The 16,317-nt window shown below is 35.8% G+C and overlaps 1 protein-coding gene across 3 annotated transcripts in view; it reads right to left on the reverse strand.

Moving 5' to 3' along the window:
* The window catches only part of ELP2 (elongator acetyltransferase complex subunit 2), a 47,903-nt gene that overhangs the window by 30,149 nt on the left and 1,437 nt on the right, over positions 1-16,317 (reverse strand). For 2 of the 3 annotated variants that reach the window (XM_068395934.1, XM_068395933.1), the window contains exons 3-9: positions 16,053-16,138; positions 14,523-14,673; positions 13,171-13,248; positions 8,883-8,947; positions 3,502-3,568; positions 2,443-2,577; positions 1,387-1,482 (exon numbers count right to left, since the gene is read on the reverse strand). In XM_068395934.1, coding sequence (XP_068252035.1) covers positions 1,387-1,482; positions 2,443-2,577; positions 3,502-3,568; positions 8,883-8,947; positions 13,171-13,248; positions 14,523-14,673; positions 16,053-16,138 — 678 coding nt within the window. Of the gene's footprint in view, positions 1-1,386; positions 1,483-2,442; positions 2,578-3,501; positions 3,569-8,882; positions 8,948-13,170; positions 13,249-14,522; positions 14,674-16,052; positions 16,139-16,317 lie in introns of those variants that run through there. The other variant, XM_068395932.1, reaches the window with a different exon arrangement.

Genomic DNA, 16,317 nt, shown 5'->3' on the forward strand with positions numbered 1-16,317 from the left:
CAAAATGCAGTGAAACACTCTGGACAACTGCCCAACACAGCAGAATGGGGAAGAGGGAACTGGTTCATCCCCCAGAGTTGGGAAACCCCTAGAACTGCTGGGAAACTTTTCTTGAGAATAGAGACATTGGTGGGCATCTCTCAAGGCAGTATCTTCTATCACACCAAACCTTCTGCACTGAGAACATCTCCCTCCGATCAGTCTGCCTCTACTGAAGAAGAAAATTTATTTTGGAGAATCCAAGACTGGGCAGGCCACAGAACACAAGCAGCTGTACATATGCAGAAGCATGATGTAAGAAAGACACCTGGAAAACTTCACTGTCTAACAGGACAGTTTTTCAGATTGCAGTGCAAGACTTACATGACTATATTTTGCCTAAACCTTGCTTTAACAGGCAACATCTTTTATTGGTGTTTAAAAAAAAAAAAGTGAACGAACAGATAACTAAGCCAATGTTACTAGAGCAAGTCCTGTATCTTTCACTACAGGTATTTCGACATTCTAATTGCACTCCACTGTGCAAGTGTTGTATATACACTGGAAAAAAGCTGTGCTTTGTACTAGTGAAGTCACTTGCCATCAGTAACTATAAAACATCTCAGGAAAAAAAAAGGTACCTTTGCCAATACAAATACACAAGGACGTTCTGATGGAGCAAGCACATCAAATCAAGAATCTCCTTCCCTTACACTCCAGGCAGACATGCACCAGCAAATCAGTACCACAAACAAGGCTGACAGAATTTTAAGGATTTAAAAAGAAATATAAAGACCAGTGCAAGATGCAGAATTGAACAGTAAATAACATTTTGTTCAATGAGAGTCTACATTAATGCCTTAAAGTTACACGCTAGCTAGAGAAAACTGATACTCAAGGAATCCCTGGCATGTTACATTAGCGCACAGATGACTGAAGATTAATCTTCTGCATGTTGCTATTTGTTCCTTTCTAGTCCAAGAAAAAGAAAGGAATGCTCTTTGAGTTAATGCTGACCTTCCAAAGAACACACATTTCAAATACCTGTATCAAGGTAAAATATTAGAGCTATTAATTCATACTGATTAATTAAACTAGTTTTTATTCCACAAAGAGCAAATCAGTTACAATAAAGCCAGTACAGCTCAGTTATTTTATCTCATTCATTAAACAAAACACTAGTAAGAGAGAGCATCATGTAATACACAATGACAGACAGAGCCTGTGCTGCAAGATGTGCTATTGTGGCACATTCAGCCAAAACATCCATTTACTTATAAAACATCATTGCAGAATTTATATATTTTCATAGTCCACAGCAACGTGCAAACACAATACAAAGACATGTGACTGTATTCTGTGTATACAACACTTAACACAACTGCTAAGTGTTTGGTATCTTCTTACCTTTGGAAAATGAAGGTTGCCAGTGAACTGCATACACCCAGTTTTCATGACCAGCCAACACAGACTCCAAAGTAATTGCGTATGTTATATCAGTATCTACCACAAACCAGAGAAAAGCACATTTCTTTCTAAAATCCAAGAAAGACCAGGTCATTTGATATCTTCAGTGAAAAAAATCAACTGCTTTCATCATCTACCAATATCTCAATAGCCTATTGACATTGAACAGCTCCTTGAAAACCTACTTCACCGCAAGCCCCGGGTACCAGATTGATACTAAAAGGTCAGCCTATTGCCTCTGAGTAGTATCACATAATTCCTGAAGAACTCTCAAGCAATTTTGAAATAAACTTTCTGACATCGACTCTACCTACACTCTTAACTTAAGCAAATTTACATGTCCAAATGACTGTAAATACAAGCATTAAGATACTTCAAACAACGAATCGGGATTTGCAGCGAGTAGCATGAGCACCTTTTTAAACACATCATCATACAAACGTCATTATATTACTTAAGTTGCCTAATAATTTACCCCAGAATCACACCATTGCAAGCCTCTGACGTTAGAGTGCTCAAACAGGACGTTAAATAACCAAAAAGTAAGCCTGCACATACTTACCTGTCATGTCCAGTATTTTTCTAAGGTTTAAGTAATAGTAGCACCTCTTAATGCATTGAATTCAGAAGAAAATTAAAGGTATGATATTAAACTGGAGAAGAACTGCACAACAGCTTACCTCTCACAGACAAATATATCTCCTGACTATGTACTGCATTTGGAATACGCATAACAATGCATGTTGATATTAAGCTCCCTCACTGCTTTACCATTTTTTGTAATGCATTTTTAGCTTTACACAGTCACGGCTTTAAAACAGTAACTCCACTTTTTCTAAAAGCTGAATAAAAATAACGCAGTCAAACTGATCTCAGATTCTTTTAATACAAGAAATAAAACAAATTAGATGGTAACCACCTTATTAGCCACCCTGAAACCACAAACTGATACACAAGTGAGAGGTTGTGCAAGAGAACTTCACAGCTGTTACCTACCTCTGACAGTAAAAACATTCTCTTTCAGTCTTATGGAATCATCTTCAGTTTCTGGAATTTGCTTTGATTTTGTACACACTTTCCAAATTCTTATCAAACAATCCTGAGCACAGCTTACTAAGAAAAGGTCTTCACCTATTTGGTTTCAAAAAAAAAAAAAAAATTATTAGAGCCATGTTTTCATTGCAACCACTGCCATGACTAACCTACCACCTTTCCAAATACGTACTACAGCATTATCCTAATTTTTCTTATCGTACACAGTATCGTAAACTGTTGTTTTATTTCAACATCAACTTACTCTCCCATTTCAAACTCTCCACTAGTTTAGAACACGCTGACCATGGACATTTTTCTGCTTATAAGGCATGGAAGACATGGTAAATACTGTCCATATGCTACATATACTCCCTTACTACCTCTGGCCTTCACTCTTGAAATTCTGACAGCCTCAATACTCTTTCTTCCTTTTCTTTCTTAAGGATTGTAGCGTCCTCTAATTCCTTCTATTTTATTTTTGCCATTGCAAGAACTATTTGATTAGTTAACATCTGAACAAATTTTCCTCTTAATCTCATATTGTTAAAAAAAAAAAAAGATGGAGGCAGAAGAAAAGTACTATTTCCCCCTACCTTCCCCTCTTTGAAAAAGCAGCCAACTCTTCCTCACTCAGAGACACGCATTTGCACATTGAAAAGGACAAGTTGCTAAAACTCCTATTTCTTTGCATTTAGCTACCAGTCAGGTAGACATACTTGAAGCAAGCCAGACAAAATGAGGGACGCAAACACAAGATATGAGTGTTCTGTATCAATCCTACTGTAGCCATAATTTTGATAACTAAAATATAACTGTAGTATAGGTTTAACAATTCTTACAGTTTAACAGGATGCAAAGTTCTATCTTGTTTTTTAATATTTGTACCATCTTCTCAGAAAAAAAAAAATCACAATCACAAGAGCTTAGATGCTGCAGTGCACCAAACCCATTTGTTGGAGGGGTAAAACAGTAGTACTGTGGGTAAACCAGTATTCTACTTTATTAATCTTTCATACTGACCACAGACTGCCCATTCAATGCCTCTTATCCAATCTTCATGGCCAGGGAGTATTAACATTTTCTGAAACTGAATAAAAATCCATGTTATATCATAGAAATGCACATAATTATCATGCACACATGAGTAGTTAGCTTTGGATTTTCAAGTCTTTTATGTTCACAGCTTCCACTATTTGAAACTGGAAAAATAAGCTGCTACTAAGGATTGCAATTTACTGATAGATTCTAAATAGGCATTTTTGGTTTTGCCACCATTGGGTAAACATGTGTCATATCATGGCACTTCCCAGATATGAGCAGGAAAGAATTTAAGGTGGTCTCTCTACAATATAGATTAAATTTTTTTAAGTTTATCAGGCTTATAGTGGTACACAAAGAATAACATAATGCAGGTATGACATGGTAAATAATTTGTATTACACGAGAAGTAGATGAAACTGCATATGATGTGGAAAATGTAAAAAAAGGTAAAATCAAGTGTAAAAAGAAGGGTAGATGTTCTGAAATTATTTCAATAATTAATTTGTAATACAATACTATTACTAAGAATTACTTATGGCACCAGAAATATTCCCTGTGTTTCTTAAGTTTATTGACTTAGTTTCCAAGGAAGGCCTACATCAAGAACTCTATCTTCTGATGGAAACCCCTGCATGAACACAGGAACACAAACACAGTCCATATTTCCTAGTAAGATCTTTCATTAGTAGTATATTTTCATTCATAACATATATAATATTGCCATTTTATTTTGAGTCAAGGAAAGTAGAAGCGTTTATTGCTTAATTAGCATTTAAACCATTTCTGGTTTTCTTTGCCCAGAGAAAGCCCTACTTCCATGACATTTTTTGATCCCATGTTGACTTAAAATGTCTGAAATAACCATTACAGTTAAAATGTCAGTGTAGTTTAGTACAAATGCGTAACTAACACATTATTGCATTGTATTCTGCTAAATCCCTTACCTAGGCCTACTAAGAGCTAAGATTAAATGACAGTCTTTGCTCTCAGCACAAAACTGCAACTGAGTTCTCTTTCCCTATCTGTAATTAAAAAATATAATAATCTTGAAAAAAAAAAATTTAAAGAGCAACACAATAAGTAAAGCTCTCAAAATCTCTCTCTTCAGCTTCAGAGAAGCTAGTCAGCAACTGTAATTCATCCAAACAATTTTACAGTTAACTAAATATATTCAGAAATCAGTGCTTCTTCTCTTTGGTCCATACTTTCCTGGATATTCCCCAGAATCACCTTCCCATCAAAAAATGTTACTCAGCTTCTCCTCGTTCTACATTTGCATTCTTAATGTTACAGAATGATCCATATATGAGAAACATGACCAGAAGAGCTTAACAGAAGCTTCCAAATCAGAAAGTTTTAGTCTTGAACGTGTTCTCACAGCCACCTAAGCCTCATTTGGCTTGTCACTTCTGCACTCACTGGCACTTCTGGATGTGGCACTCGGATAGACGTTTATATTAAACACCCAACTGGTTATGTATAAAGGCAGGAACAGCCCAGGAAGCAAGATCAAACAGTGACCTAAAGGTTCTTCTGAAGGCTATGTGTTTCTGGCAATACATCAAAAAAATCTTTTTAGCAATTCATATTTCAGACAATAGAATTATTTATTAATTCATTTATATGACCTTTGACATAATGCTCTGCATTTTACATTCACCAATGTTAGGTGGTAAAATTATTCCCAACTGAAAGATTGGTTCAGGCTGAACTATTGCTAACATTCTTGTCTTTCATGGTTCCTTTTATGTTGAACAGTGTGCCTATCTCCTGCAACTTGACTTTAATATTAATCTAAACATACATCTAATAATTTTTAATTTCAAGGTGTTGGGTGTTTTTTTTTTTTTAAATTACTCTCATCTTCTCGCATCAAAGAGAACCATTAAGAAAAGTAGATTTTGTTTTCTCTTTAGAGTAAAACTAATTACATTGAGGTTATTAATACCACCCCAGGTTTCTAGTTCACTTCCCAAATAGGCCTCAGGGCACTACTAGCCTTAGGTCAAGCACACAGTTCTTTTGTGCTACAGAAAAAAAGCACTCACTCAAAATTTTCAAGAAATTGTTTCCCATGAAAATAAAAATTGTCTGCTGAAACTGAGCAAGGAGAGTGTTGCTGTTATGCCCTCTGCTTGTTGGGGGTTTTTTTGGTATTGTTTCTGCTGTTTTCTTTGAAGTCTGTGTCTCTTGGTATCACACATTCAGTTTCTTCGTATGTATTCTGTTCTAAAACTGCATCAATTTAAAGCTTCTTGCAGATGCACATGGTCATTATTTTTAAATTATTCAGTCAAAGTTTTTATTATTGCCTAGGTTATATTTGCAAGTATTTTGAGCTGTCATTCTCATTTTTACAGATTTAATTTCTATAGTCTCAGCTTTCTCCTTCTCTATTTCAGTTTTCCCCTTTGTCCTTACTAGATAGATACATAAGATTATTGGAATTTACAGTACCAACAGCTGAATCTAACAAAAACTCGTGGTCCGAGTCACCTACTTCACAGTGGGGCTTTCCCCCTTAACTAATCTCTGAATATTTTTACATAGCAGCAAACTGATCTCTTTTCTTTCAGGCAAAGAATAAAGCTGTTCTGTAGGTAGCAGAACTAATGAAGCCTGGTTGTCTTGTGGACATGCCCAGCATAATCTGCTCAACTAACTCTGCCCACACTTTGGGTACATGTTCTTCAGGACCAGGCTGGTACTATTGTTTGGCAAATTTGGCAGCTGCCACATAAGGCAACAGAGGTCCAAATCTTCTCAGTTTGTCTCCACTGGACACTAGATGCAATATCCCTCCTCTATCCAGATGTTAGTCTTGTAGAATTAGAGCCTGAATTATGTTTGAGTCTCTTATTCCACTTTTCAATCAGGCCAAATTATTTGGGGAAACATACTCAAACATGCACAGCAAAACCTTCTTACAGAAACCAAGCTCAACATGGAGGTGTTTTGTTTTAAAGCTCTATTTTGATCTTCCGGTTTCCTTACTTCCCCTCCACAGGCCTGTAATATCTCAAGCAGGAAGACATAATGGTTTCTGTAAGATTTTTCCGTGGGTACTTTTACAAATCAATACTCTCAAGAACTCAGAAAAGCAAAGAGATCGTTTTCTTTCTACTGCTTAACACAGTAAGGGATCTCTGGGTAGAGAGTCTTGAAGGATTTGAAGCCTGCCCATTCCATTTCAAAAACCAAGCAGTTTTTATGAATAAATATATTTCAACTGTACAATTCATGAGTTTACCAAAAGGCAGCCTTTACAGCTAACTGAAGATGTCTCATCCTCCCTCAGAGTATAACAGTGCCCTCCAAGTTTCATCAGAATGTCCCATTATGAACCTACATTCCACCTTGGGGTTCATACAATCTTTTTTAGGCCATTAACTAAAGGAAGAGATTTCCAAGAACCACAATTAACAGGACAGAGCTACAGGCCCTTATCAATGAGGGAACGGATGCAGAAGTTTAGATTGTAATCACTCTTCCGCATTAAGGTCTTGTGAAAAAAATGATAAGACAACACTAACATTTCCTTCAAATACCTCTAAAAGCAGAACTACAGAAGCCATAAAAAGGTGTCAGCAGATCTTAGAGAACCCAACGAAAGAGGAGAACTCCCTTTAGAAGCTAGGAAGGAATTTACATCAGAAGGCTCTCAAGGACATTTTCATTCTGTTAATAGCTGTAATGCACTATGCAGGCACCATTACTCCACAGGGAATCAAACTGGAGTCTTCTCTTTGAGGTCTGTACAGTCTACTTAATTAAGAGATGTTTTAGAAAGTTAAGAGACACCAACCAGAAGTCCCACCTCATTAAAAAAAATAGAGACTATGCCATGACAGCTGATGAAAATACTCCCTAAAATTGAAGGAAAATGTATGAAAAATAACACATGTAAAATAAGAGAAAATTCCTCATCCCTTGCATGATTAAAGTTTCCTACCTCCAAAAAAAGACAGCAGCATAAACTTGCTTCTGAAGATGGGAGTTTGTTTATTCTAATTATCTTCCTTTATCCTCCACAGACTGACTGCATTTAAGAATGGCTAAGACTGCTGTTATGCTCAAAAGTTTGGTCAACAACTGGCAAAATAAGTTATGGACGTCTGAACACTTTTGGCAGTCAAACTGCGTATTATTTGTTAATCTGAACCATCTAAGGAAACAAGTTCCAGATTTTGAATGAGAAAAATCAACAGCACAACCCCTGACATAAAAGTCTTGCTTTAGCACACCTAGAATCATGAGTGGCATTCTGTCATTGCTAATTCCCAGAGAATGTCATTAAACTGATTTAACTCATGAGCTACATAGAAATAAAAAAAAAAAACACCACTACCAAGAAAGCAACCCTTCTTTCCTGCTTAGCAGTCAAGAAATCACTGAACATAGCAGATAGATAAAGGATGAAGTATTTATTTTGTGGATGACAAAAAAATCCTGAAATCTTATTGTATGTTGCAGCGTGAACAGGCAGAATTATCTACAAAGTAGCTTTTATGTCTCTCAAAAAGCAAAAAGGAGTATCTATCCGTCATTCTCTAAAGGGACTCTGCCTGAACAAATCCAGAGAAGTGGTTCCTATGTATGTTAGTTTCATTGGGGGTTTCTGAATGGTAGGTTCATTGGTACATTGTGGGGCAGTGTTTGTGGTTTGAGGGGGTTTTTTTTAAGGGAGCAATAGAGAGAAAGAAGTGACATTGACTTCTGTTTTGGAAGACAGTCATTCAACACATGCTTTAGAGTCTAACAAAAACTTCCGAACAGATGCAAGAGAGGACAAATTTCTTTGTAGGGCTCCAAAGGAACATTTAGCTGTATGAAAAACTAAATGTAGCTACAGCTTCCAAATAATACATGAAAATTATGCATGCTTTTAGAAGATCAGAAGCTCCTTCAAATATTTCTTTCAACAATCAGAAGCATTCAGCACAAAGGGCGTGCTTATCTACAAACATACAATTCCACAGATAGAAATTTTATCAGTTTTATTATAAGAATTTATAGACTGAAAGTAACATCATTTCCATATGAACCATTCAATACATAGATACTCAGTCAAGAAGGACATTTGTAGCTATTTTATGTCAGTGAGAACAGAAACACAGGCTATCTTCACACAGGGCAAAAATAAGAAAAAACAAACAGTTTTATGCACTGAATCCAACTTCAACGTTCTGTATGTACATTTTATCATTACCTAGAAAAATTGACAAACTATTTCAACAGTGATGGCTATCTAGAGACATACAGTAGTCACTGAAGCACCTCCAAAAAATCAGCAGCACATATGGAAGGAAAAGAAGAACAACTGAGTAATGTTCTGAGCAAAAGACAAAAAGTGTAATTACCTGGCCATTCTGCTGTATAAACAAATATATTTTGCAGTCATCACCACCGCAAGCCAGTATTGGTACTGAAAAAGAAAAAAAAAATAAAAAGTCTTCTTTACTCAAGTTACAAAATCTAATATTCTAGGATATGAAAAATTATACAAATAACATAAAATCAATCAATAAATATATTAATACAGACAGGCAAGTATTATACCACTTTTTATGTTTTCTAAATTAGACACCTAATACTGTTTGAAATAAACTAGTATTTCAAGAACACAAAACTCACAAGTTATTTTGGCATGAAACCAATATCTACAAATACCTAAGGTGTTAGAGTAGTTTCCTTCAAACTCACATATCTGTAGGAAGTTCAAGTATTAGAGATTTTCAATTAATTATGTTTGTTTTATTGATATCAACAGGCATTTGCTCTAAATACAAAAGGAACAAGCAGCAAAACAAAATGACTCAGAACTAATACAGTTCAAGTCCTAAATCAACTGAAATAAGTATATAGATGGAAGTAGCATAATTATTACACAGCAAATAAAAAGACGGAGCAAAAAAGGAAGACAGACCACCACTCACTGTTCACAAGGATATGAAAGCAATTAACATTATTATACACCTACTCAAGTCTTGAGTAGTAGTTTACTTCTACAAGCTATCTAGGAAGTGCACAAAAAAAAACATTAAGTCTATTGAATCAAACCAGACAAAGTTATGTCTAAGGGGAAAACACGAGAAGTTAGGCAGTGTTGCAGTTCATCTCTCCCACAGAAGGTGATGGGAAAAAATAGTTAACCCTTACTCCACTCTTTTTGAGTCATAAGCATGAAGTAGTACTGCTAGGGACTAACATAGCAAAAGAAAAGTAATTAATTAGAAAATTAAGAAATAAGTTATCAGGGCTAGACACACATTTCTCAAGTCTGGGTAGAAAACAAAAAAATTTCACTAAAATCAACTACTTAAAAATACCTAAATGTCATCCCTGTAAAGAGATAAAATTATCTTTGTTATGGATAGACCAAAAAAATCAACTTGAGTATTCATACTAAGTTTATGCTCTATGCTAATTTCCCCTTTCTGCCTGTACCAAATCTGTGCCTAGTTATCTAGGCTGCTCCTCTCGCACTTCGAAGTCACATTTCACATTCTTACACCTCCATCACTTGCTGCTTCTCTCCAGCCTTTAAGTCACATTTCATCTCCATCTCCTCCTTGCCTTACAGGAGGCCAAAAAAGACTGCTTTGGACTGGAGGCAATGAGCTGTTTTGAAAGAAGACCTGGTCTTCAGGTCCACAGAAACTGGACAAGAGTGAGGGTTTTTTCCACAAAATATGATACAATGTATGTTCTTGGAGCCTGTATCATCCTCTCCTGATAAATACATTTTATGGGCCATTACGGCAATTATATACTTACTCAATAAAATAAAAGTTTGACTAATAAAAACAAGAAGATAATTATGATCTAGTTGCTGTATCAGACAAATGCAAATACTTTCTATCAAGAAACACGTAACTGGCAAAGACAGACTAGTATACAGTTTTTCACATAAATGCTCTAGAGTATTAGAATTTGGATCTGATTGAGATTAAGTCCTGCAAAGGAAATAGAAAAAATGAGTTGGAAACTGTGGTCCAATTGCAATGGAGACAGTGTGATGAGCAAAGCTGCTTCGGGTTCGCTCGCTCTTTTTTTCCCCTGTTGCAATTCAGTTCCAAGGAGGCAATTCTTATTTGTCAGAGGCCAAGCTATGGCACCACAATCACCCAGGTGGTAGGAAGAATCACAGTATACGACAAAAGAGGTGATCAAGATCTGTAAAATAGTAAATCCTATTCCGAGCATTTTAGAAGCAGAATTTCTGCAGACACTACAAGGCAAAAAGCAACCAACCAAACAAAACAGCATGAAGCTTTTCTTCAAGACTCGGAAAACAACTGTAAAGAAACTCCTTAACTAAGAGGCTGCCAGTAAAGTGCTTAAGCTATACTCCATCTGCAAATGATTGTTCAGGTTTTTATGAGCAGTCTGTTGGCTTTCCCATTTGACTTCTTCACAAAAATGGTTCTTAACTTTTTTTTTTAAATAATTTATTTTCAAGGACGATCAGTTACAATACTAGGCATCATGAACTTCAGTGTCTTTTGAAAGTTAAAGCATCCATTACGTATGAATCAATTTTCAACACGAGCTCTAAATTTCTTTGCTTGGTGAAATTAGAGGTTACTGTAAATGCTTCTAGTTCAGGAGAGTAGTTTACGACATTCAGAAAAGTAATTTTGTATTTGATTCCTGACTTAAGAACTGCAGACTGTCCTCAAGAGAAAAGCTTCTTTAAATCTTAGTACAGCTGCCAACATAGCCTTCATAAGGATTTCAGAGCAACTCCTAAAGTTATCATAGATCATTTTTCCCTGAAGCTCATTAAAATTCCAAATTGCCATTACAGATTAATGTTTCTGACAAAATGATCAGCAGTGAGATTTTCAATAATATATTTTAAGCTACTTTATTTAGATTTCAGAATTAACATACTCCTCTGAACAAAAACTGTTCAGCTGTATGGACTACTATGTCAGGTTTAGGGAGAAAAGGAACACAGCTTTGCTACATTAAAGCCCCTTTATAGATTTCTAGGGGAAAAATTTCTAACTGAACATTTATGGTTCAAAATCTAAACTGTTTCTTGACAATTTTAGCAGCACAGATCATTCATATTGGAACTGGCATTAAAAACATAAGTGTACAGGATTTTTTTCCTATGCATATAATGTATTTGAAAATAATTTCAGTTCTTCAGAAAAGTAAAGTACTCTTTTTCAGGTTATGAGCACTATGTTGTTTTGGATAACTAATTTGAGTTGGGAAGGGAAGAGGCCATAATAAAGGACAGTCCTGTTCTAAATGCATCTTCAAGCAACACTGGGTTTTGGGGACTCTGCGAGATTTTCAAAGCAAAGCAAAATTCTTGCTATTCCACCATTTAAAGAAGCTTCAAGCACTCCATGCAATTTTGGTTTCAGAAGCATTTAGTTTTAAGAATATTATGATCTTCATTTAAGGTTTTTTCAAAACAAATGGTCACTTCTCTTATATACAACACGACTTCAATGTTAAACAGATGCACTACTCTAGAGTGTTACAGTGAGAATTTCTTACCTGTACAGTATCATAAATGAAGAAATAATCTATTGCTTTGCAATATGAATTTTATACTCATTAAACTGGCACCACAGACACTTCATTTCTAATGAAAACTCATACTGGAGGTAATGATTTTAATTTACACTCAAGCCTTTTAACTTCATCTCAACAGCCACCTGATAGCATATTTACAGGGGAAAAAAAAAAAAAAAAGAGAGAAAGAGAGGTTTAAAGTTCTTTAGCAGTGCAGATGCTGCTTGTGATATCAGACACACTCTGGAAATGGACATTAGCATTTCCAAATGGGACAACGCATCTTGATAGAGCTTTCCTATCTCCCAGAATTATCACAAGACAAAGAATAAAATCAAACAACACATCAGCATGGAACACATGCAGTGAATAGTTGAAAACTCTAGATACAGTAAGAAACTTTAGTACTTTTTCTCTTGGGAGCCTGGCAGTCCTCCATCCGGGTGAAAGACTAATGATACTTAAACACAAACCTAATTCAACATATGCATCTGGCTTTAGAATACAGTTAGTTTTTTAAAAAAAGAAAAAAGCTTCTACAGATTTACAACAGAAGAACGCGTCTGTGGCAGGCTACAAAATCTGAACATTTATGTTAATAGAAAACTATATAAACCATACCGAATCAGTCAGGTTAAATTTGTTCAGAATCTCAACTTTTTCATATTTAAGACTGAACAGGTGATAAACAGTGCTCCTTAATCTGCAATTTTTCATGCAGGCCTGCAGATTCTTTTTCTGCATCTTGCCCTTCAATCCAAACAACAAGAACAAACATACAGCACCACAAGGAATGGGTGAAACTAACAGCATCATCCTATCCCATTCACTTACAGTCCGTTACCCCCTTTTTAAGCTCTCTGTCTTAAAAGTTCAACTAAAGAACTCAATTTGAGCATCATTTTGAAGACACTGTAATCAGCTGGTATTTTTCTAATTCCTAAGAAGAGTTCAGTAAAAAAATCTTACAAGCAGCAGCTTAGGCTGATTCCGTAGAAAACAAAAAATATGGCACAAGGGTCTGGCGTCAGTCAAATGAAAATCTAGTTGGAGGATTTCTTAGATTTTGCGTCTCCTGCATTGATATTCAAGCTGTGCAGCTGTACTTACCATTGCTGCCAGGCAAGAAGGATAAGCAGACATCCATAACAAATCCATTTCCAAACTGCAGAATTTCAATGCATTTAGCTGGAAAACAAGAACAGACAGAGTTGATCTCATTCATCATAAGTATTACGGTTACACTGTCGTTTCCTACTACATTATGTAGTTAAAATTTCCCATTCAATTTTATTTTAAGGACTTGAAAAACACCTACTTTTTTCAGAAGCCTAAATAATAGCATTATCTTCTGTGGGGCCACAGAAATTCATAGAGAGTTAACTGAGTTTGAAGATAAGTCACTATCCTCCACTGAGTATTAAAGTTGTAGAGCTTCACTGTGGTAACACATCAGAAGCGATAAATATTGCAAATTATATCCTGTGGCAACAGCACTCACTCCACAGGAAGCTAAAACTGAATCCATTTGCTACAAGAGCAGACAGATGGGCAAAAAACAACCTTCCTGCAAACACCCCTGAGATTCTAGAAGTGGTTGAACTGATAAGCTATCAAGATCAGAGTAACCAACAGGATAACAGAAAAACCTCTCTACAGAAGTAGAATTGGTCCTTCCACCACTGGAACCCACAACAGCAAGACAAAAAGGAAATAACAGGACTTCATGGTGTTCTTTGGGAGCATAAGAAATGCCTTCCAGAACATGGGACTGAAGATTGGCAACCCCCATCTATTTCTCTCACGTAGGCAGGGCAATATGAAATCCTCAAGTACACCAGATAAGGAAGAAAGTAGCTTGAGAGATGCAGTCAGTACAACTCAACTAGCAAATAACACTTTAAATCTAGATTATCCGCCCTATTTATTTCTTCTCCAAAGAGCTGTTCTCCCATGTGTCCATGCAAGGGCTTAGTTCACCAGAAGATCAAGATCCTATTATCCCACACTTCATTGCACTCAAGTCAATAGTAACAAACAAGTGACTAGTTTAACCTCACCTTTCTAGTGCCAGAATTAATTATTTTACTAAGTAATTTTACTTCACACACACATACAGCTAGTTTGCCCCCACATTACAGGGCAAAATGATGGCTCGCATTATCAGATTCTGAGCACATATTGAAAAGAAACAAGTACATTCAGCCAACACACCACTGATGAAAAAGATGAAACAGAAAGATAAACCTTGTTCTGCAGAACAAATCTGACCCAAAGCTGTTAAACTAGTACAACCCTCAGCTTTCAAAGAGCAATACAGTGGTCTGATGTACCAAAGTTTGAAAAGAAATTAATGTAGTTGCATTAAAAGATGTTAGTATTTAGCCAAGTACTTCCATGGATAAGCATTCATCATTTTTATTAAGCCAGTATGTTGTCTCTAATGTTAAAAAAAAAGTTACCTTCTGAACCATGCCGAGACCAGATTCTCACAGTAGAGTCAGAAGCTGCAGAAGCTATTAGTAGATTTAAATCAGGCTCATGTGACTGGTAGACAGCATCCACAGCACAAACAGCTTCAGCATGGCCTTTGAGAGGAATGCTTTTCACAAGCTGAACACATCAGAAAGTTTTACAAAGTTATACAAATAGACAAAATTAAATTCCAGTAACTTATCTGAGAGAAATTTTAAAGCCATTTTAAGAAATAAAATAATTTAATACTGAAAACGAGTTGTATGCCTGAAATGGCAGAGCATCTGCCAAGCTATGCTTAAGTTATAGGATATTCCAGGAAAACACAGAGAAGGGATACAGCAGTCATGAGTATTAACTTGATGAGATTTTGTTCAAAGCTGAACAGAATTATATGTTCCTGCATACACTATACAAAGCTCACTATTCCTTGAGGAAAGCTGGAAATAGTATAGAATTTAGGAAGAGCAGTTTTCCTTCTTTTTTCTCCTTCTCTTGTCCCTCACGCTAAGAAACATCTCATAGAAGTTTGGAGAACCTTAGTGAAGGAGACGGCACAGAGAACACGATGAAATAAGTAGCAGCTACAGCAGCCCTGCCAGCAATGTTTAGTGTGTTCTTGCAAATCAAAGCAGCTTTTTACTTCTCAAAATACCTCTAAATTTAGACTTAAATACCTACTTTCTAAATGAATGAATACAGGTGATTCAATTTGTAATCTGTTCCTCATAAACACAAAGAGCAAAACAAGAAGCTTTTAATTCCGTGACCAGAAGTCGTCCAGCATTTATCCAAATTTTGTCATAAACGCACTTGACATCTCTTTCCAAAATATAGCCTGGTAGGCCCCAGTAAGAATTTTTGATTTGTCTGATATAGAACTTTGCCTGGTTTTAAGAATTTACAGTAATCTAGAGCTCTCATTAAAACATGCACACTTAGACACATTCTTTTTCAAAGAATTTCATAATAAATTAAAAGTACTTTTTTAATCTAAATTTCAGTTCATTCTGAAGGCTCTTTTACACCATACTCCATCTTTTCCCCTTACATTTTACAGTACGATAAAATAGCATGTCTCCATACTTTTATCTATTTCTCTGACAAAATTAAATTGTTGCACAGATTTATTTTTTTTTAAACTAAAAATGAACCTCACAGTTTGAAGATTTTAAGGCAGTTTAAAGGAAAGTGTTGTATGAGATCAGAAAGCTGATGACTCAAGAACAGACAAAGAGGATCTTTTAGACATGCCAGACAAATCAACCTGATGACTGGTTGTCTAATTTCTTAATGAAGGCTCATTTGAAAAAGATAAACTACAGAAAAGAAGAAACAACACTTAAAGTAAAACACTGCATGACAGAATACCAACAATTTGAAGAAGATACACACGGGGTTCAATAGTCAAGGTAAAATGAAGAGGTATGAATAAGAAGTACAGACAAAACAGATAATTTGTGGTATGTGAGAAACTAGGGCGAAAAAAGCTTTAAAGAGAGGTTACTCCTGCTTACCTGATTATTCCACATTCCTGTTCCATTCCATTCCCAAAGAATGAGTTGTTTATCAGATCCACCAGAAATTAACTCTGTTTCAGGAGCTAAAAAACACATTTTGGTAAGTTTTGTGAAGACTTACTTTGTACAGCAGTCATCAATGTAAACAGTTACACTGGTTACTACTAACAAAATATCATGTATCAACTGTAAGCAAAGTTTCCATCAAAATAAAGTATTGCTAATATGAGTTGCACTGTGCAGGACAGCTTAAGTTCAAAGG

The sequence above is a fragment of the Nyctibius grandis genome, chromosome 3, assembly GCF_013368605.1.
Source record: "Nyctibius grandis isolate bNycGra1 chromosome 3, bNycGra1.pri, whole genome shotgun sequence".
NCBI lineage: Eukaryota > Metazoa > Chordata > Aves > Nyctibiiformes > Nyctibiidae > Nyctibius > Nyctibius grandis.